Raw genomic sequence first — 22,943 nt, 5'->3', positions numbered from 1 at the left:
GCAATAACTATATACATGTATTGCAGAGAGTCCGCACTTGGGACGGGCTCCCAGCATCCACTACGGACTACGAGAAATAGATTTACCGGTGATGAAAATCTTATTTTCTCTAACGTCCTAGTGGATGCTGGGGACTCCGTAAGGACCATGGGGATTATACCAAAGCTCCCAAACGGACGGGAGAGTGCGGATGACTCTGCAGCACCGAATGGGCAAACTCAAGGTCCTCCTCAGCCAGGGTATCAAACTTGTAGAACTTTGCAAATGTGTTTGAACCCGACCAAGTAGCAGCTCGGCAAAGCTGTAATGCCGAGACCCCTCGGGCAGCCGCCCAAGAAGATCCCACCTTTCTTGTGGAATGGGCTTTCACTGATTTTGGATGCGGCAGTCCAGCCGCAGAATGAGCCTGCTGAATCGTGCCACAGATCCAGCGAGCAAAAGTTTGCTTTGAAGCAGGAGCACCCAGCTTGTTGGATGCATACAGGACAAACAGCGAGTCAGTCTTCCTGACTCCAGTCGTTCTGGTCACATAAATCTTTAAAGCCCGGACTACGTCAAGCAACTTGGAATCCTCCAAGTCACAAGTAGCCGCAGGCACCACAATAGGTTGATTCAAATGAAAGGATGACACCACCTTTGGCAGAAATTGCGGACGAGTCCGCAATTCTGCCCTATCCATATGGAAAACCAGATAGGGGCTTTTACATGACAAAGCCGCCAATTCTGACAGACGCCTAGCCGAAGCTAAGGCCAACAGCATGACCACTTTCCACGTGAGATACTTTAGCTCCACGGTCTTAAGTGGCTCACACCAGTGGGATTTCAGGAAACTCAACACCACGTTAAGATCCCAAGGTGCCACTGGTGGCACAAAAGGGGGCTGAATATGCAGCACTCCCTTAACAAACGTCTGAACCTCAGGCAGTGAAGCCAGTTCTTTTTGGAAGAAAATGGATAGGGCCGAAATCTGGACCTTTATGGACCCTAATTTTAGGCCCATAGTCACTCCTGACTGTAGGAAGTGCAGGAATCGACCCAGCTGGAATTCCTCTGTAGGGGCCTTCCTGGCCTCACACCAAGCAACATATTTTCGCCATATACGGTGATAATGCTTTGCTGTCACGTCCTTCCTAGCCTTTATCAGCGTAGGAATAACTTCATCCGGAATGCCTTTTTCCGCTAGGATCCGGCGTTCAACCGCCATGCCGTTAAACGCAGCCGCGGTAAGTCTTGGAACAGACAGGGCCCTTGTTGTAACAGGTCCTGTCTGAGAGGCAGAGGCCATGAGTCCTCTGTGAGCATTTCTTGCAATTCCGGGTACCAAGTCCTTCTTGGCCAATCCGGAACAATGAGTATTGTTCTCACTCTTCTTTTTCTTACAATTCTCAGCACCTTTGGTATGAGAGGAAGAGGAGGAAACACATAGACCGACTGGAACACCCACGGTGTTACTAGAGCGTCCACAGCTATCGCCTGAGGGTCCCTTGACCTGGCGCAATACCTTTTTAGCTTTTTGTTGAGACGGGACGCCATCATGTCCACCTGTGGCAGTTCCCATCGATTTGCAATCTGCGTGAAGACTTCTTGATGAAGTCCCCACTCTCCCGGGTGGAGGTCGTGCCTGCTGAGGAAGTCTGCTTCCCAGTTGTCCACTCCCGGAATGAACACTGCTGACAGTGCTAGTACGTGATTCTCCGCCCAGCGAAGAATCCTGGTGGCTTCTGCCATTGCCACCCTGCTTCTTGTGCCGCCCTGGCGGTTTACATGGGCCACTGCAGTGATGTTGTCTGACTGAATCAGCACTGGTTGATTTCGAAGCAGAGGCTCCGCTTGACTCAGGGCGTTGTGTATATTGCCCTTAGGTCCAGGATATTGATGTGCACACAAGTCTCCTGACTTGACCACAGCCCCTGGAAGTTTCTTCCTTGAGTGACTGCCCCCCATCCTCGGAGGCTTGCATCCGTGGTCACCAGGACCCAGTCCTGTATGCCGAACCTGCGGCCCTCGAGGAGGTGAGCACTTTGCAGCCACCACAGAAGAGACACCCGGGCCCTGGGGGACAGGGTGATCAGCCGATGCATCTGAAGATGCGATCCGGACCACTTGTCCAACAGATCCCACTGAAAGATCCTCGCATGGAACCTGCCGAAGGGAATGGCTTCGTATGACGCCACCATCTTTCCCAGGACTCGCGTGCAGTGATGCACCGATACCTGTTTTGGTTTTAGGAGGCCTCTGACCAGAGTCACGAGCTCCTGAGCCTTCTCCTCTGGGAGAAACACCTTTTTCTGGTTTGTGTCCAGAATCATGCCCAGGAAGGGCAGACGTGGCGTAGGAATCAGCTACGACTTTGGAAAATTCAGAATCCAGCCGTGCTGTAGCAACACTTCCTGAGAGAGTGCTACGCTGATCAGCAACCGCTCCCTGGACCTCGCCTTTATGAGGAGATCGTCCAAGTATGGGATAATTGTAACCCCTTGCTTCCGAAGGAGCACCATCATTTCCGCCATCACCTTGGTAAATATTCTCGGTGCCGTGGACAGGCCAAACGGCAACATCTGGAATTGGTAATGACAGTCCTGTACACAAACCTGAGGTACTACTGATGAGGTGGATAAATGGGGACATGTAAGTACGCGTCCTTGATGTCCAGAGACACCATAAAATCCCCTTCCTCCAGGCTTGCAAGGACCGCCCTGAGCGATTCCATCTTGAACTTGAATTTCTTCAGATAAATATTCAGGGATTTTAAATTCAAAATGGGTCTGACCGAACCGTCCAGTTTCGGTACCACAAACATGGTGGAATAGTAACCCCCTCCCTGTTGAAGGAGGGGAACCTTCACTACCACCTGCTGGAGATATAGCTTGTGAATTGCTGCCAACACTACCTCCCTTTCCCTGGGGGAAGCTGGCAAGGCCGATTTTAGGTAACGGTGAGGGGGCGTCACCTCGAATTCCAGCTTGTATCCTTGAGACACAATTTGTATAGCCCAAGGATCCACCCGTGAGCGAACCCACTGGTGGCTGAAATTTCAGAGACGCGCCCCCACCGCTCCTGGCTCCGCCTGTGGAGCCCCAGCGTCATGCGGTGGATTTAGTGGAAGCCGGGGAGGACTTCTGTTCCTGGGAACTAGCTGCATGGTGCAGCTTTTTTCCTCTACCCCTGAAATGATGCACCTCTGACTTTCTTGCTTTTCTGTGAACGAAAGGACTGCATTTGGTAATACGGTGCTTTCTTTGGCTGTGAGGGTATTTATGGCAAGAAATTTGACTTCCCAGCCGTAGCCGTGGAAACTAGGTCCGAGAGACCGTCCCCAACAATTCCTCACCCTTATAAGGCAACACCTCCATGTGTTTTTTAGAGTCGGCATCACCTGTCCATTGCCGAGTCCATAAGACCCTTCTGGCAGAAATCGACATTGCGTTTATTCTAGAGCCCAGCAGGCAAATGTCCATCTGGGCATCCCGCATATATAGGACAGCGTCTTTGATATGTCCTAGGGTCAGTAAAATAGTCTCCCTGTCCAGGGTATCTAACTCCTCAGACAGAGTATCCGTCCATGCTGCTACAGCACTACACATCCAGGCCGCAGCAATTGCTGGCCTCAGAAGAGTACCAGAATGTGTATAAACAGACTTCAGGATACCTTCCTGCTTCCTATCCGCAGAATCCTTTAGGGCGGCCGTATCCTGTGACGGCAGGGCCACCTTCTAAGATAAGCGCGCCAACGCTTTGTCTACCCTAGGGGAGGATTCCCAGCGTAACCTATCCGTTGGCGGGAAAGGATACGCCATAAGTAATCTTTTGGAAATCAGTACTTTCCTATCAGGGGAATCCCACGCTTTTTCACATAACTCATTTAATTCATGTGAAGGGGGAAAGTCACTTCTTGCTTTTTCTCCCCAAACATATAAACCCTCTTGTCAGGGACAGGGTTTTCCTCCGATATGTGCAATACATCCTTCATTGCTATAATCATGTATCGGATTGCTTTAGTCATTTTAGGCTGCAACTTTGCCTCATCGTCATCGATCAACAAAAACAAAGGAGAATCTGCACTCTCGAAGATCTAATAAAATGAAGGATTAAAAAACCCCACTTAATGTATTTGGACAAATCCCATCAATATAGGTCGGGGGTGCTACCTAAGACAACCAATGACAACACCTATTGTAAAGAAAGAGAATGGGGTTGTACTGCTAGGTGCACAAAAATATTAATTAAAATTTAACTTTTATTTACATTCATTTAAGAGACCGATGCTCGGTCAAAATGCGAAATATAGAGGTTAAAAATAAAGGAAGTAAAAGAATGTGCTCAAGATAGAAGGTGGAAAAAATTAAAAAAATGTGTCTGCTCCTTTGGTTGTGCTGACTCTATTATAGCTTGTATTGATTCAGAATAAATGTCCCTATGTGTCACATGTATCTCTGTCTAATTAGTACTTAATTTAAATCCTAATATCTATGGAGCTGCTGTCCTATTGTATTCACTATGTCAAATGCGGTGGGAGTGTCCACCTTAAGTTGAACTACTCATCTCTATCCCCCATGTTCTCACGTCTCTTATCAATGGTTAATAACCATAATCCATTTATTATGATAACACCAGGATTGGCTGTGATGTCATTGAACACCCGCCATTGGTTTGGTTATATATTTCTCCCTGGATGGACATGTATAGAGGTGTCCACCCTATTGTATAAATGCCAGCAGTAACAAGGTATAGGATTAAACACGTTGTTATTACTACTGATGGGCCATCTGATCTACATTAGTTTCTATGCCTTGCCATTCAGGCTGGGGGACATAATGTAAAAAGTATGCCAATGGGGTTTGATAAGCACTGTTGCTGGGCTTCTGTTCCTATTGTTACAGGAGTCTTTGGTAATCAGGGTATTTAAAACACCCGTGGCATGCCTAATTGAAGCGATGGTGTCACGGATTACTTGTACTACCCTATTTTGCACAGCAAAATCTAACTACCATCCTGGATGGTAGTTAGATTTTGCTGTGCAAAATAGGGTAGTACAAGTAATCCGTGACACCATCGCTTCAATTAGGCATGCCACGGGTGTTTTAAATACCCTGATTACCAAAGACTCCTGTAACAATAGGAACAGAAGCCCAGCAACAGTGCTTATCAAACCCCATTGGCATACTTTTTACATTATGTCCCCCAGCCTGAATGGCAAGGCATAGAAACTAATGTAGATCAGATGGCCCATCAGTAGTAATAACAACATGTTTAATCCTATACCTTGTTACTGCTGGCATTTATACAATAGGGTGGACACCTCTATACATGTCCATCCAGGGAGAAATATATAACCAAACCAACGGCGGGTGTTCAATGACATCACAGCCAATCCTGGTGTTATCATAATAAATGGATTATGGTTATTAACCATTGATAGGAGACGTGAGAACATGGGGGATAGAGATGAGTAGTTCAACTTAAGGTGGACACTCCCACCGCATTTGACATAGTGAATACAATAGGACAGCAGCTCCATAGATATTAGGATTTAAATTAAGTACTAATTAGACAGAGATACATGTGACACATAGGGACATTTATTCTGAATCAATACAAGCTATAATAGAGTCAGCACAACCAAAGGAGCAGACACATTTTTTTAATTTTTTCCACCTTCTATCTTGAGCACATTCTTTTACTTCCTTTATTTTTAACCTCTATATTTCGCATTTTGACCGAGCATCGGTCTCTTAAATGAATGTAAATAAAAGTTAAATTTTAATTAATATTTTTGTGCACCTAGCAGTACAACCCCATTCTCTTTCTTTACAATAGGTCTCATCGTCATCGACACTGGAGTCAGAATCCGTGTCGACATCTGTGTCAACCAACTGGGATAGTGGGCGCTTTTGAGACCCTGACGGCCTCTGAGCTGTAGAATCAGACACGGGTTGAGACCCTGACTGATTATCCAACCTTTTATGCAAGGAGCTTACGTTATCATTTAACACCTTCCACATATCCATCCAATCAGGTGTCGGCGCCGTCGGCGGCGACACCACATTCACTTGCACTTGTTCTGCCTCCACGTAACCGTCCTCGTCAAACATGTCGACACAAACGTACCGACACACCGCGCACACACACACACACACACACACACACACACACACACACACACACACACTGCTCTAATTGAGGACAGGACCCCACAAGGCCTATTGGGGAGACAGAGAGAGAGTATGCCAGCACACACCCCAGCGCTATATAACCCAGGGATTACACAGTAATTTAGTGTTTACCCAGTAGCTGCTGTTTATGATAATTTGCGCCTAAATTTTTACCCTTTTTCTACCTTGATACTGCAGGGGAGAGCCTGGGGAGCTTCCTCTCAGCGGAGCTGTGAAGAGAAAATGGCACTGGTTAGTGCTGAGGAAGAAGGCCCCGCCCCCTAAGCGGCGGGCTTCTGTCCCGGGTCTGTGTAATAAAATGGCGGGGGCTCGTACATATATACAGTGCCCAGCTGTATATATGTGTCTTTTTGCCAAGAGGTATCGTAATTGCTGCCCAGGGCGCCCCCCCCCTGCGCCCTGCACCCTACAGTGACCGGAGTGTGTGGGTAGTGTGGGCGCAATGGCGCACAGCTGCAGTGCTGTGCGCTACCTCATGTGAAGACAGGAGTCTTCTGCCGCCGATTTTGATGTCTTCTTGCTTCTGCCGGCTTCTGACTTCTGGCTCTGCGAGGGGGACGGCGGAGCGGCTCCGGGAACGGACGACCAAGGTTAAGATCCTGTGTTCGAACCCTCTGGAGCTAATGGTGTCCAGTAGCCTAAGAAGCGCAACCTAGCCGCAGTTAGTAGGTTTGCTTCTCTCCCCTCAGTCCCACGTAGCAGAGAGTCTGTTGCCAGCAGAAGCTCTCTGAAAATAAAAAAAACCTAACTAAAATACTTTCTTATTAGCAAGCTCAGGAGAGCTCACTAAAAGCACTCAGCTCTGGCCGGGCACAGATTCTAACTGAGGTCTGGAGGAGGGGCATAGAGGGAGGAGCCAGTGCACACCAGGTAGTACTAAATCTTTCTTTAGAGTGCCCAGTCTCCTGCAGAGCCCGTCTATTCCCCATGGTCCTTACGGAGTCCCCAGCATCCACTAGGACGTCAGATAAAAGAGTGAGTGTGCAGATACAACACCGTTCTCCTGTATATCCAGGGAGACCATGAAGTCCCCAGGTTCCAAGGCCAGAACTATAGAGCGAAGGGTTTCCATCCGAAACTTGGAAACCTTCACAAACCTGTTCAATGCCTTGAGGTTGAGAATGGGCCGGGAGGACCCATTCGGTTTCGGGACTAGAAACAGTGGAGAATAGTACCCCCGGCCCCTCTGCGCAAGAGGCACCTGTACTACGACTCCTGTATCCAGGAGGGTCTGTACCACCGAATGTAGAGTGTTTGCCTTTGTCTTGTCCAATGGGACATCTGTCTGGCAAAATCGATGAGGGGGTCGGTTTTTGAAGGCTATAGCGTAACCTCGCGTGATGACTTCCCGTACCCAGGCATCTGAAGTGGTCTTCAACCATTCCTGGGTATACCCTAGAAGCCGGCCCCCCACCCTGGGATCCCCCAGAGGGAGGCCCGTCCCGTCATGCATATCTGTCTTGGAAGCTGGCTGACGGGCCGCCCAGGCTCTTTTGGGCTTCGGCTTACCAGATTCGGAAGTGCAGGCATGCTTGTTGTACGCCTGACCTTTTGCTTTACCTGAAGGACGAAAGGGGCGAAAGGAAGTACCTTTAGCCTTCGACACAGAAGGAGCAGTACTTGGCAGAGCCAAGTCAGCCACAATCTTATTTAAATCCTCCCCAAACAGAATATCTCCCTTAAAAGGGAGTACCTCCAGGGTTTTTCTAGAGTCCAGATCCACAGACCAGGATCTCAGCCACAATATCCGGCGAGCCAGTACTGACGTAGTAGAGGCCTTGGCTGCCAGGGTACCGGCATCAGAAGCCGCCTCTTTAATATAACGAGAAGCTGTGACAATATAAGACAAGCATTGTCTAGCATGGTCACAGGAGATTTCAGCATCTAACTCCAAGGCCCATGCTTCAATGGCCTCTGCAGCCCTAGTAGCTGCAATAGTGGGCCTTTGTGCAGCACCCGTGAGGGTGTAAATCGCTTTCAGACAACCCTCCACACGTTTATCCGTAGGCTCTTTTAGAGACGTTACGGTGGTGACCGGTAGAGCTGAGAAAACCACCATCCTAGCCACATGTGAGTCCACTGGAGGAGGCGTTTCCCAATTCTTAGACAGCTCCGACGCGAGGGGATAGCGAGCCAGCATCTTCTTTTGAGGCACAAACTTCGTACCCGGGTTTTCCCAGGGTTCCTGACGTATATGAATTAGGTGGTCAGTGAGGTAAAACTTGTTTAATCACCTTCTGACGCTTGAATCTATCTGGTTTCTTAGGAGGAACGCATGGCTCAGGATCATCCGTAATCTGTAAATTTAACTTAATAGCCTCCAAAAGATCAGGAACATCCACATGTGAACCACCCTCCCCATCAGCCGTATCTGAGTCAGAACCTGTGGGGTCAGTGTAAGTGCCGTCTTCATCCGACGAGGTGTCAGTGACAGCAGTGGATTGTGAGGAGACAAGCGCTCGCTTAGAGGACCCCTTGGACGTAGGCGAACGACGGTCAGACTTTTTAGTAGTCAGGGACTGGTTCAACTTCTTTATTAAAGCAGATAAATCGTCCGTCCACGGTGGGTTAACTGCAGGGATCACAAACGGTTGCACCGGCACTGGGGGTCCCATACAGGGTGTTAGTTTATGAACTAGCGTATGCACAAGCGTGGAAAAAGCGGCCCACGGCGGGTCATTATTTGCCCCCGTTGCCACCGTCCCACTGGGGGGCAATGAGCCCCCAGAACCAGAGTCCAAAGCTGCTAAATTCTCCTCATAGGTATCTGCGGCTTCAGCAACACCGGCAGTGTGTTCAGCCCCAGAACCGTTACCCTCAGAAGCAGACACGATATAACTTGCAGTATCAGGTACCACAGTATAATTTGTCAGCAGCACAATACCACTAGCCCAAACCCCTGCGCAGTGAAGTCAGCACCAGCAGAGATAAAGGAGAGATATGGTGACTAAATCACAGAGAAAAATACGTAATACAGTATATCTTTGTGAAAATCCTATACAGGTATTAGATAAAACCTGACGCACCAAGCCCCCTCAGGTTATAAAATATAGGGATAGCAGGTTGAGTGAAAGACACGAAATGGACACCACTCAGCTATCAAATGCACACACAAATAGTCACAGTCTGTACAATGCAGAGGTTATTACTAACAATAATACTGCACTGGACTAGCTTACACAGCTATATAACAAAAGATATAACAGTACACAGTAAGAACTGGATGTATATCACAGGGTAATTGTACTAGGAAACCCTGACTAAGTGCACTCTTTCTTACTAACACTGACTAAAAAAGGCAGGTAGAATACTTAAGTGTCTTGTAAAGTCACAGCACTGACAACCAGGCGGCTGTACATAGAAGGATTTGCCCAAGCATTCCCAGGAACAGTGAGCTGAGGGATAATGGCGCTGCAGACACTGCCAGGGAGTGAGGGAGACAGATATGCAGCTCCAGGGCGGGAACATTTGCAGAAAATGGCGCCCTGGGGCTGGGGCTCCAGGTCTAAGCCTTATCCCCTCTGCTGGCAAAACCACCGGGTACTGCAGGCTACTTGTAAAAAAGGTTTAGAGAGAAAACCTGACCTGCACCCATGCCCTGGTGATCTAGTGGGATTGCCTGTACTGCCACAGTGTCCACCGCCAGCGCGCGCGGCCCGCCTCCCACCGTCCGCGCCGGATCGCGATAAAGTGCGGGTCCCACGAGCGGGACCCACTTACCACCTCCCGAAGTGCGGCCACGCGATCCCGGAGAGCCCCAGCCGTGTGTGACTAACTTGGAAGAAAAACGGAGCCTCCTGCTGTAGGTACCCGGCAACTAGGGCAGGGGAGTGTACAGCGCCGCTGGGGGAGAGATGGAGCTGCAGCAGGCAATGTCTACTGACATCCAGCACAATCTGTGCCTCTGCTGCAGCCCTTGTAGTCCTCTTTTTTCCTCAGAAAAAGCTTTTCTAGAGCTGCTGTGAGCAGCTCTTCCTGTTACATGCTTGCACTGCAAGCAGCAACTACAAACTGAGCTCCTGTGCACGGAGGCGGGGTGATATAGGAGGCGGCGCTATGCATCTTGGGAAGAAGATCAAAGCTTTTGAGCCTGTTGGTGCTTCAGATCAAGATCCTACTCTACACCCCATTGTCCATTCCTTGTGGAGCCCAGTGTACCCCGCAGCAGAAAACATGAGAAAACCTAAAGCAAGTTATATACAATGTACAAGTCGATATAAGCAATCAATTTAGAAGGAATACAAAACAAATGTAAAGAACACCACCATCTGATTTACACATTAGCTAAAGGAAACAACTAAATGACTGTCCTTCGTTCAAGCCGGGTGTGCTACAGAAGATGGACATTATAAAGGTTGAGAGTGATTAGGATGACAGCATTAGGTAGACAGTCATTAGGTCAAGTCACAAAAGATCAACACAAAAAAGTCAACTTTTTTTGGTGTTGTTTTGTGTTTTTAAACATGTCACCCAATTTGTGAAATGCGTCTCCTTGCGGGCTTGCTTCGCTTCCAACGCACAAGGTTACTAAAGGAAATAGTTTGGGACATGGATAGTAAATGCATCAAAAGTTATAAAAACATGAAAAAACCCTGAAAAACATGTGACGACCATATCTATGTCGACATTTTGACCCTGTCGGCCTTTTGAATGTCGACCCTATGGTGTCGACTTTGTAACGGTCTATCAACGACCTCCCGTTCAAGCCATGTGGGTCAATTGTGTTCAGAAGACTGATCCGGAAGCATTCCTTTTGCAATAAAAGCATATTACGATCCCCACCCCTCTTGAATGGAGGGACATGGGACCTCATTCAGCTTGGATCGCTATTGAGACAGAAATGGCTAAAAAATGCATGGGAAGAGCTGCCCAGAAAAGGTAAAATTCGCCCAAAGATGCATTCGCAAATTTGTGTATGCATTTGCATAATTGTGACGCATACGCAGAAGCTAAGTGCCATCGACAATTACGGTTGACCTATGCATACTGAAAACATGACAGTCATATAGCCAATAAGATGCTGTTTTGAGATCCGGGCAAATCTAAACACACACATCTCTAATATATTCTTACATTTCTGAAGTTTAATTCCTTCCCTCAGAGACCAGGGGGCAGATGTATTAAGCCTGGATAAGTTATAAAGCAGTGATAAGTGTATGGTCATAATGCACCTGCCAATCAGCTCCTAACTGTCCTTTTTCAAACTGGTAATGATTGGCTGGTGCGTTATCACCTTACACTTATCACTGCTTTATCACTTCTCCGGGCTTAATACATCTGCCCCCAAGTCTGCCGAGTGCCGCTTCCACTGTGCTCATCAGTATTCTTTCTTCTGTTTGGAAGGCACTAATATATATATATATATAAAAATAATAATAATAATATATATATATATATATATATATATATATATATATATATATATATATATATATATATATTATATATATTCACACACACCCATCAGCCATAAACTGTAAATCCACCTGCCTAAGATTGTGGAGGTCCCCCTTGTGCCGCCACAACAGTTCTGACCTGTTCAGGCATGGATTTCACAAGACCTCTAAAGGTATCACATGGTATCGGGCACCAAGACGTTAGCAACAGATCCTTTAAGTCCTGTAAGTTGTATGAAGGGGCCTCCAAGGTTTGGACTTGTTTTTCCTTGGAAATTTGGAGGCCAAGTCTACACCTTGAACTCTGTGTCATGTTCCTCAAATTTTTTGACAGGGAGCAATATCCTGCTGAATTGGACACTGCCATCAGGATATACCATTGCTATAAAGGGGTGTACGTGGTCTGCAACAATGTTTAGGTGGATGATATGCGTCTCAACATCCATAAGAATGTCAGAACCCAAGGTTTCCCAGCAAAACATTGCTCAGAGCATCACACTACCTTCACTGGCTTGCCTTCTACACATAATGCATCCTGGTGCCATCTCTTCCACAGATAAATGACGCATTTGCCACGGTAAATAAAACATGATTAATCAGACCAGACCACCTCCAATGGCTCCATGTTCCAGTTTTGATGCTCACATGCATTTTAAAGCCTCTGTCAGAGGTGGAAAGAAATCAGCATGGGCACTCTGTATGGTCTGCGGCTATGCAGCAACTTGCGAAGCACTGTGTTTTCTGATACCTTTTTATAATAGCCAACATTAACTGTTACAGCTCCTCTGTGGAATCGGACCAGATGGGCTAGCCTTCGCTCAAGCGCATCAATGAACTTTTGGGGGTGTATTCAATAAGTGTTGGAAGCTGCCATCTTGTCAGAAAGACGGCAGCTTCCGACAGATATAGGTCGGAAGGGGTTCCGACCTATTCAATACTGGCTGTTTCTTTCCGACAAGTCGGGAATTCCCGTGGATTGTCGAATTAGCCGCGGATCCACGTGTTCCGCGGCCAAATCCGACAGGTTTTGGCCCCGTCTCCGACAATGTCAATTCGGCTTTTTTTAAAGTCGGATTGACATTGTCGGAACCGGGGAGATGAGACGCGTGAGGCGGGCAGAGGAGCAGCGTGAGGCGGCCGGTGGAGCAGCGTGTGAGGAGGCCGGAGGAGACAGGAAGCGAGGACGGCGAACATGTGAGGTGGGGAGCGGGGACTGGTGAGTATTGGCAGTGGCAACAGCACGGACCGGCGCTCAGCAGCTCACGGACAGTTGTCGGGAGCGGCCAAATCGGACAGTCGGATTTGGCGGCCCCATCGAATACTCACCTGTCTTGTCTTTTCCGTTGGAAAGGACCCAACAGGTATTGAATACACCCCTTGGTGTCCATGACCCTGTCATTAAGGAATTGTGGACCATTGTTTAGGATGCATGGTGTACACTATGCTTACATTACCACAGAAAGCCTGTGGAGTCTAGGCCATATCGTGTTGCTGCAGCAATTTGATTGAAATGAGGACCTATGCGTTACTTGACACATGTCTCTAGCACGAGTGAGCGTATTGTATAATATATATATATATATATATATATATATATATACATATACACACACATTTTTTTTTAAATTTGATTCAGGTTGGAACCCCAGCAACGTCGGACAAATGAGTGCGAAGGCTCCAAGGCCTGCCAATGTAAGCTATCTATCCCCTTGGATCGACTTGGACCCAATGGACATAATTTGCTCTGGGAGGAACCACACCATTTCCTCAATTAAGACCAGTAATGGAATATAAAAAAACAGGTTAGATGAGTAAAGCTGGGCATACACTATACAATTATCTGAAAAATAGTCTGCCAGATCTGGCTGGTTGGAATGAAAATCTGGCAATGGATGATAGAAATGACAATCGACCATTTGCTCCCAAACGCTGGAAAATGGACAAATTGGTTAAATCACAGAGCACAACAACATGCACAGAAAACTATTCCCCCCCCCCACTGTGAATGTAACACATTCTGGCATAAAGCTGAAGCGGTAGGGAGCCGTAATATTTTCATTTAGCCTCAAGCAAACAATAGAAATGTTCTTCAAATCCCTGCATTAAATAAAATAAAAATAGTGTGCAAGTCAATACACAGTGGTGACGGATTAAAAAAATAAATAAAAATAATAATTAATAATAATAATAATAATAATAATAATAAAAAACATATAACTGCAATCATAGCATAAAATAAAAAAAATCTTGTACTGAATTAAGGTAATGACACAATATTAAACGCGTGACTATAACATCTGCAGGTTACATGGTTGCAATAAAAAAAAAAAAAGCATCTAAAATAATCCAGTTATGCAATACCTTTTTCACTTTTGTGAGGTCTGTCAGCTGTGACAGATTTGCTAGAGGAACTTGTTGGCCTTCCACATGAGAGGATACTTCTTGGGAATTCAAATGTTTAGTCCCATCGTCCGTCAAAACAACAAGAACTGCAGAATCACTGTCTGACAGGCCAAACTTTTTAAAAGCTTCCGAAATCTAAACGGAAAAGACATTCATTAATACTTCTTTTTTTAGAGGTATCTTGTTTACACAGATTCATTTCCTCAAGTAGAAGTAGTAGTAGCTGTACGATAGTACCCTCAATAAATGGTTTATCAATAGGAAAAAGAAAGGCCTGTTACTGGTATAATTTTTTCCTGATCTCTTTACCAGACCTCATTCTCCAGCATCCAAATAATGTGTCTTCAAAGAACTATAATTTTCATAAATTAATATTTTGCTATCTTATCCATCTGTCATTATTTCACTCTTATGTAAGCAGGAAAAAAAATAAGAATTTACTCACCGGTAATTCTATTTCTCGTAGTCCGTAGTGGATGCTGGGAACTCCGTAAGGACCAGGGGGATAGCGGGCTCCGAAGGAGACTGGGCACTCTAAGAAAGAATTAGGACTACCTGGTGTGCACTGGCTCCTCCCTCTATGCCCCTCCTCCAGACCTCAGTTAGGGAAACTGTGCCCGGAAGAGCTGACACAATAAGGAAGGGATTTGGAATCCCAGGTAAGACTCATACCAGCCACACCGTACAACTCGTGATACTATATCCAGTTAACAGTATGAACAACAACTGAGCCTCACGAACAGATGACTCATAACAATAACCCTTTAGTTAGGCAATAACTATATACAAGTATTGCAGACACTCCGCACTTGGGATGGGCGCCCAGCATCCACTACGGACTACGAGAAATAGAATTACTGGTGAGTAAATTCTTATTTTCTCTGACGTCCTAGTGGATGCTGGGAACTCCGTAAGGACCATGGGGATTATACCAAAGCTCCCAAACGGGCGGGAGAGTGCGGATGACTCTGCAGCACCGAATGAGCAAACTCAAGGTCCTCCTCAGCCAGGGTATCAAACTTGTAGAATTTTGCAAATGTGTTTGAACCCGACCAAGTAGCAGCTCGGCAAAGTTGTAAAGCCGAGACCCCTCGGGCAGCCGCCCAAGAAGAGCCCACTTTCCTCGTGGAATGGGCTTTTACAGATTTAAGATGCGGCAGTCCAGCCGCAGAATGTGCAAGTTGAAACGTGCTACAGATCCAGCGAGCAATAGTCTGCTTAGAAGCAGGAGCACCCCTTGTTGGGTGCATACAGGATAAATAGCGAGTCAGTTTTCCTGACTCCAGCCGTCCTGGAAACATATATTTTCAGGGCCCTGACTACGTCCAGTAACTTGGAATCCTCCAAGTCCAGAGTAGCCGCAGGCACCACAATAGGTTGGTTCACATGAAAAGCTGAAACCACTTTAGGAAGGAATTGGGAACGAGTCCTCAATTCCGCCCTATCCATATGAAAAATCAGATAAGGGCTTTTACATGACAAAGCCGCCAATTCTGATACACGCCTGGCCGACGCCAAGGCCAACAGCATGACCACTTTCCACGTGAGGTATTTTAGCTCCACGGTTTTAAGTGGCTCAAACCAATGCGACTTTAGGAAATCCAACACCACGTTGAGATCCCACGGTGCCACTGGAGGCACAAAAGGGGGCTGAATATGCAGCACTCCTTTAACAAAAGTCTGAACTTCAGGCAGTGAAGCCAGTTCTTTTTGGAAGAAAATCGACAGAGCCGAGATCTGGACCTTAATGGAACCCAATTTTAGGCACAGTCACTCCTGACTGTAGGAAGTGCAGAAATCGACAGAGCTGAAATTCCTCCATTGGGGCCTTCCTGGCCTCACACCAAGCAACATATTTTCGCCATATGCGGTGATAATGTCTTACGGTCACATCTTTCCTAGCTTTAATCTGCGTAGGAATGACTTCCTCCGGAATGCCCTTTTCTTTTAGGATCCGGTGTTCAACCGCCATGCCGTCAAACACAGCCGCGGTAAGTCTTGGAACAGACAGGGCCCCTGCTGCAGCAGGTCCTGTCTGAGCAGCAGAGGCCATGGGTCCTCTGAGATAATTTCTTGAAGTTATGGGTACCAAGCTCTTCTTGGCCAATCCGGAACCACAAGTATAGTTCTTACTCCTCTCCTTCTTATTATTCTCAGTACCTTGGGTATGAGAGGCAGAGGAGGGCACACATAAACCGACTGGTACACCCACGGTGTCACTACAGCGTCCACAGCTATCGCCTGAGGGTCCCTTGACCTGGCGCAATATCTTTTTAGCTTTTTGTTGAGGCGGGACGCCATCATGTCCACCTGTGGCCTTTCCCAGTGGTGTACAATCATTTGGAAGACTTCTGGATGAAGTCCCCACTCTCCCGGGTGGAGGTCGTGCCCGCTGAGGAAGTCTGCTTCCCAGTTGTCCACTCCCGGAATGAACACTGCTGACAGTGCTAACACATGATTTTCCGCCCATCGGAGAATCCTTGTGGCTTCTGCCATCGCCATCCTGCTTCTTGTGCCGCCCTGACGGTTTACATGGGCGACCGCCGTGATGTTGTCTGACTGGATCAGCACCGGCTGGTGTTGAAGCAGGGGTCTTGCCTGACTTAGGGCATTGTAAATGGCCCTTAGTTCCAGAATATTTATGTGTAGGGAAGTCTCCTGACTCGTCCATAGTCCTTGGAAGTTTCTTCCCTGTGTGACTGCCCCCCAACCTCGAAGGCTGGCATCCGTGGTCACCAGGACCCAGTCCTGTATGCCGAATCTGCGGCCCTCTAGAAGATGAGCACTCTGCAGCCACCACAACAGCGACACCCTGGTCCTTGGAGACAGGGTTATCAGCCGATGCATCTGAAGATGCGATCCGGACCACTTGTCCAACAGATCCCACTGAAAGATCCTTGCATGGAACCTTCCGAATGGAATTGCTTCGTAAGAAGCTACCATCTTTCCCAGGACTCGCGTGCAGTGGTGCACCGACACCTGTTTTGGTTTTAGGAGGTCTCTGACTAGAGATGACTACTCCTTGGCCTTCTCCTCCGGGAGAAACACCTTTTTCTGTTCTGTGTCCAGAACCATCCCCAGGAACAGTAGACGCGTTGTAGGAACCAGCTGCGACTTTGGAATAGTCAGGATCCAGCCGTGCTGTTGTAGCACTTCCCGAGCTAGTGCTACTCCGATCAACAACTGTTCCCTGGACCTCGCCTTTATAAGGAGATCGTCCAAGTATGGGATAATTATAACTCCCTTTTTTTGAAGGAGTATCATCATTTCGGCCATTACCTTGGTAAATACCCTCGGTGCCGTGGACAGACCAAACGGCAACGTCTGGAATTGGTAATGACAGTCCTGTACCACAAATCTGAGGTACTCCTGGTGAGGAGGGTAAATGGGGACATGCAGGTAAGCATCCTTGATGTCCAGTGATACCACGTAATCCCCTTCGTCCAGGCTTGCAATAACCACCCTGAGCGATTCCATTTTGAACTTGAACCTTCTTATATAAGTGTTCAAGGATTTCAAATTTAAAATGGGTCTCACCGAACCGTCCGGTTTCGGTACCACAAACATTGTGGAATAGTAACCCCGTCCCTGTTGAAGGAGGGGTACTTTGGTTATCACCTGCTGGGAGTACAGCTTGTGAATCGCCTCCAGCACCGCCTCCCTGTCTGGGGGAGTAGTTGGCAAGGCTGATTTGAGGAAACGGCGAGGGGGAGACGTCTCGAATTCCAGCTTGTACCCCTGAGATACCACTTGTAGAATCCAGGGATCCACCCGTGAGCGAACCCACTGGTCGCTGAAGTTCCGGAGACGGGCCCCCACCGCACCTGGCTCCACCTGTGGAGCCCCAGCGTCATGCGGTGGACTTAGAGGAAGCGGGAGAGGACTTTTGTTCCTGGGAACTTGCTGTTTGGTGCAGCTTTTTCCCCCTACCTCTGCCTCTGGGCAGAATGGACGCACCTTTAACCCGCTTGCCTTTCTGGGGCCGAAAGGACTGTACCTGATAATACGGTGCTTTCTTTGGCTGTGAGGGAACATGGGGTAAAAATGTCGACTTCCCAGCCGTCGCTGTGGAAACGAGGTCCGAGAGACCATCCCCAAACAATTCCTCACCCTTGTAAGGCAAAACCTCCATGTGCCTTTTAGAATCCGCATCACCTGTCCACTGCCGAGTCCATAATACTCTCCTGGCAGAAATGGACATTGCATTTATTCTAGATGCCAGTTGGCAAATATCCCTCTGTGCATCTCTCATGTATAAGACTACGTCTTTAATATGCTCTACAGTTAGCAATATAGTGTCCCTGTCAAGGGTATCAATGTTATCACACAGGGAATCTGACCACGCAGCTGCAGCACTGCACATCCATGCTGAAGCAATAGCCGGTCTCAGTATAATACCTGAGTGTGTATATACAGACTTCAGGATAGCCTCCTGCTTTCTATCCGCAGGCTCCTTTAGGGCGGCCGTATCCGGAGACGGTAGTGCCACCTTCTTTGACAAGCGTGTGAGCGCTTTATCCACCCTAGGGGATGTCTCCCAACGTATCCTATCCTCTGGCGGGAAAGGGTACGCCCTTAGTAACTTTTTGGAAATTACCAGTTTCTTATCGGGGGAAACCCACGCTTCATCACACACTTCATTTAACTCTTCAGAAGGGGGAAAAACCACAGGTTGCTTTTTCTCCCCAAACATAATACCCTTTTTTGTGGTACCAGGGTTAATGTCAGAAATGTGCAACACATTTTTCATTGCCGTAATCATGTAACGGATGGCCCTATTGGAATGTACACTAGTCTCATCGTCGTCGACACTGGAGTCAGTATCCGTGTCGACATCTGTGTCTGCCATCTGAGGTAGCGGGCGTTTTTGAGCCCCTGATGGCTTTTGAGACGCCTGGGCAGGCACGGACTGAGAAGCCGGCTGTCCCACATCTGCTATGTCATCAAACCTCTTATGTAAGGAGTTGACACTGTCACGTAATTCCTTCCACATATCCATCCACTCAGGTGTCGACCCTGCAGGGGGTGACATCACATTTATCGGCACCTGTTCCGCCTCCACATAAGCTTCCTCATCAAACATGTCGACACAGCCGTACCGACACTCCACACACACACACAGGGAATGCTCTGACTGAGGACAGGACCCCACAAAGTCCTTTGGGGAGACAGAGAGAGAGTATGCCAGCACACACCACAGCGCTATAAATCACATGGATGTACACTATAATGAGTGATTTTACCCTATAGCAGCTATATATATATATATATATATATATATATATATATATAGTATTTGCGCCTAAATTTAGTGCCCCCCCTCTCTTTTTTACCCTATTGAGCCTGGAAACTGCAGGGGAGAGCCTGGGGAGCGTCCTTCCAGCGGAGCTGTGAGAGGAAATGGCGCCAGTGTGCTGAGGGAGATAGCCCCGCCCCCTTCACGGCGGACTTCTCCCGCTTTTTTTATGGATATATGGCAGGGGATTTTACACATATATAGTCTTAATGACTATATTATGTGTATTTTTTGCCAATGTAAGGTAATCTTATTGTAGCCCAGGTCGCCCCCCCCCCCAGCGCCCTGCACCCATCAGTGACCGGAGTGTGAGGTGTGCATGGGGAGCAATGGTGCACAGCTGCAGTGCTGTGCGCTACCTTAATGAAGACCGGAGTCTTCAGCCGCCGATTTCCTGGACGTTCTTCTTGCTTCTGGCTCTGCAAGGGGGACGGCGGCGCGGCTCCGGGACCGGACGACCGAGGCTGGGCCTGTGTTCGATCCCTCTGGAGCTAATGGTGTCCAGTAGCCTAGAAGCCCAAGCTAGCTGCAAGCAGGTAGGTTCGCTTCTCTCCCCTAAGTCCCTCGTAGCAGTGAGTCTGTTGCCAGCAGATCTCACTGAAAATAAAAAACCTAAATATACTTGCTTTTCTAGAAGCTCAGGAGAGCCCCTAGTGTGCATCCAGCTTGAGCCGGGCACAGATTCTAACTGAGGTCTGGAGGAGGGGCATAGAGGGAGGAGCCAGTGCACACCAGGTAGTCCTAATTCTTTCTTAGAGTGCCAGTCTCCTTCGGAGCCCGCTATCCCCCTGGTCCTTACGGAGTTCCCAGCACCCACTAGGACGTCAGAAAAAAAAAACCTAATAATCTCCATTAATCACTCTATAAATAGTCATTTCTACCTTAATGACAAGCATTAGGTCCTTTAATTTTTAGTTAATATCACATCTGGATTAATTACTTTTGCTGAAAACAGAAAAACAATACGGCAAAATGCATATATTTTCAATGTTGAAATATTCACTGCCCATAAGTATTTATACAAAGAGCAGTCAGCAGATGTAACACATTGTGCCATGAAAAAAATAGAATTTTAATTACCTACCGGTAAATCCTTTTCTCGTAGTCCATAAGGGATACTGGGGTCTTAGTACGATGGGGTATAGATGGGTTCCAAAGGAGCCGGTGCACTTTAAATTTCTTCAACTGGGTGTGCTGGCTCTTCCCCTGTATGCCCCCTCCTACAGCCAGTATAGGTAAACTGTGCCCAAAGGAGAATGGACATACTTGAGAGAAGGAACATAACAACAGTGAGTGGTGAGATTCATACACCAGCACACCGACAACATAAAACGACCAGCAATGGCTAGTAACAAACAGCAACAGCTGAACAGGTAAACTTTTATAAAAGAAAAACCTGCATAAAAGTCAACGCACTGAGGCGGGCACCCAGTATCCCTTATGGACCAAGAGAAAAGGATTTACCGGTAGGTAATTAAAATGCTATTTTCTCTAGCATCCATAAGGGATACTGGGGTCTTAGTACGATGGGACGTCCCAAAGCTTCCAGAACGGGCGGGTAAGTGCGGAGACATCTGCAGCACTGCCTGCCCAAACTAGGTATCCTCTTTGGCCAGGGTATCAAACTTGTTGAACTTCACAAAGGTGTTCTTCCCCGACCAGGTAGCAGCTCAGCATAGTTGCAAGGCCGAGACACCACGGGCAGCAGCTCAGGAAGACCCCACTGATCTAGTAGAGTGAGCCTTCAGAGACTGCGGAACAGGTAAGGCTGCCGACACAAAGGCCTGTTGGATAGTAAGACGAAGCCAACAAGCAATCGACTGTTTAGAGGCAGGACAACCCTTTTTCTGTACATCATATAGCACAAACAAGGAATCCGTCTTTCTGATCTGAGCTGTCCTCTTTATATAGATCTTCAAGGCTCGCACAGTATCCATTGGCTCCGGAAGAGCAGAAGTGCCAGAACCTGACGGAACCACAATAGGTTGAATTAAGTGGAACGCAGAGATGACCTTCGTCAGGAATTGCTGCCTAGTGCTGAGCTCTGCTCTGTCCTCGTAAAAGACCAAGTAGGGACTTTTACACGATAAGGCCCTCAATTCTGAAACATGCCTAGCAGAAGCCAGGGCCAGTAACATCACTGTCTTCCACGTGAGGTACTTGTCTTCTACCGTCATCAGAGGTTCAAATCAGGAGGACTGTGGAAATTGCAACACCACATTCAAATCCCAAGGTGCCGTGGGCGGCACAAACGGAGGTTGTATGTGAAGTACCCCTTGCAAGTAGGTCTGAACTTCTGGCAACACTGCCAATTTCTTCTGGAAGAATATTGAGAGCTGAAATCTGGACCTTAATGGAACCCAGATATAAGCCCTTATCCACACCAGCCTGCAGGAAATGTAAGAAATGTCCCAAGTGGAACTCTGCAAGCGGATTCGTGCGTTCCTCGCACCAAGAGACATATCTTCACCAGATATGATAGTGTTTTGACGTCACAGACTTCCTGGCCTGAACCATGGTAGCAATAACCTTTTTGGAAAGGCCTTTGTGAGCTAGGATGTTCCACTCAACGGCCATGCCGTCAAATGGCCCTTGTTGAAGAAGATCTCTTCTCATTGGCAGAGGCCACGGGTCTTCAACGGACATGTCCAGAAGATCCACGTACCACGCCCTCCGAGGTCAATCAGAATTGCCTGGGATCTTTGATTCCTGATTCGCTTTAGCACCCTTGGGAACAATGGAATCGGAGGAAACAGGTAGACCAGCCGGTAAGGCAAGGCGACGTCAGTGCATCTACTTCCCTCGCCTGAGGGTCTCTTGTTCGTGAGTAATACCAGCGAAGCTTCTTGTTGAGTCGAGAAGCCATCATGTCTATTTGTGGGCATCCCCACCGGTTTCTGGTCTGCTGAAACACCTGATGGTGGAGCCGACAGATCGTGACGACTCAGGAAGTTCGCTTCCCAGTTGTCCACTCCTGGAATGAAGATTACGGACATTGCTCTTGCATTTCTTTCTGCCCAGAGGAGTATCTTTGACACTTCTCGCATGCAGGCCCTGCTTTTTGTCCCTCCTTGTCAATTTATGTACGCCACCGCCGTGGCGTTGTACGGCTGAACTTGGATCGCGTGATCCGTGAGTAGAGGAGAGGCCTGAAGCAGAGCATTGTAGATCGCCTGAAGTTCCAGAATGTTGATCGGAAGTAGGGCTTCGTGGGCTGACCACCTGCCCTGTAACTGAGCCCTTGGGTGACAGCTCCCCATCCTCTCAGACTCGGATCTGTTGTGAGGAGGATCCAATCCTGAATCCCGAAACGTCGACCTTCCAGTAGGTTTGAGGACTGTAGCCACCACAGGATGGAAATCCTGGCCTGAGGTGACTGCCGTATTATCCTGTGCATCTGAAGATGTGATCCGGACCACTTGCTCAAGAGATCCAATTGAAATGTTCTGGCACGGAACCTTCTGTACTGGATCGCCTCGTATGAGGCTACCATTTTCCCCAGCAATCTTATGCAAAGATGGATGGATATTCAAGTAGACCGTAGAACCATTCAGACCATCTCCTGGAGTGTTCTCGCTTTGTCCTCTGGGAGGAACACTTTCTGGGCCACAGTATCCAGAAACATTCCCAGGAACAGGAGCCGCTGAGTTGGCTCCAGGTGGGACTTCTGTAAAT

The 22,943-nt window shown here is 47.8% G+C and overlaps 1 protein-coding gene across 4 annotated transcripts in view; it reads right to left on the bottom strand.

Annotated features, from left to right (window-relative positions):
* The window catches only part of TPRKB (TP53RK binding protein), a 120,178-nt gene that overhangs the window by 21,046 nt on the left and 76,189 nt on the right, over positions 1-22,943 (bottom strand). For all 4 annotated transcript variants that reach the window (XM_063927102.1, XM_063927104.1, XM_063927101.1 and 1 more), the window contains exon 4: positions 13,931-14,107. In XM_063927102.1, the coding sequence (XP_063783172.1) occupies positions 13,931-14,107 (177 nt within the window). The remainder of the gene's footprint in view (positions 1-13,930; positions 14,108-22,943) is intronic.

The sequence above is a fragment of the Pseudophryne corroboree genome, chromosome 6 (assembly GCF_028390025.1).
Source record: "Pseudophryne corroboree isolate aPseCor3 chromosome 6, aPseCor3.hap2, whole genome shotgun sequence".
NCBI lineage: Eukaryota > Metazoa > Chordata > Amphibia > Anura > Myobatrachidae > Pseudophryne > Pseudophryne corroboree.
Note: the sequence above shows the minus strand (reverse complement) of the source record. Positions and strands in the feature narration are given on the sequence as shown.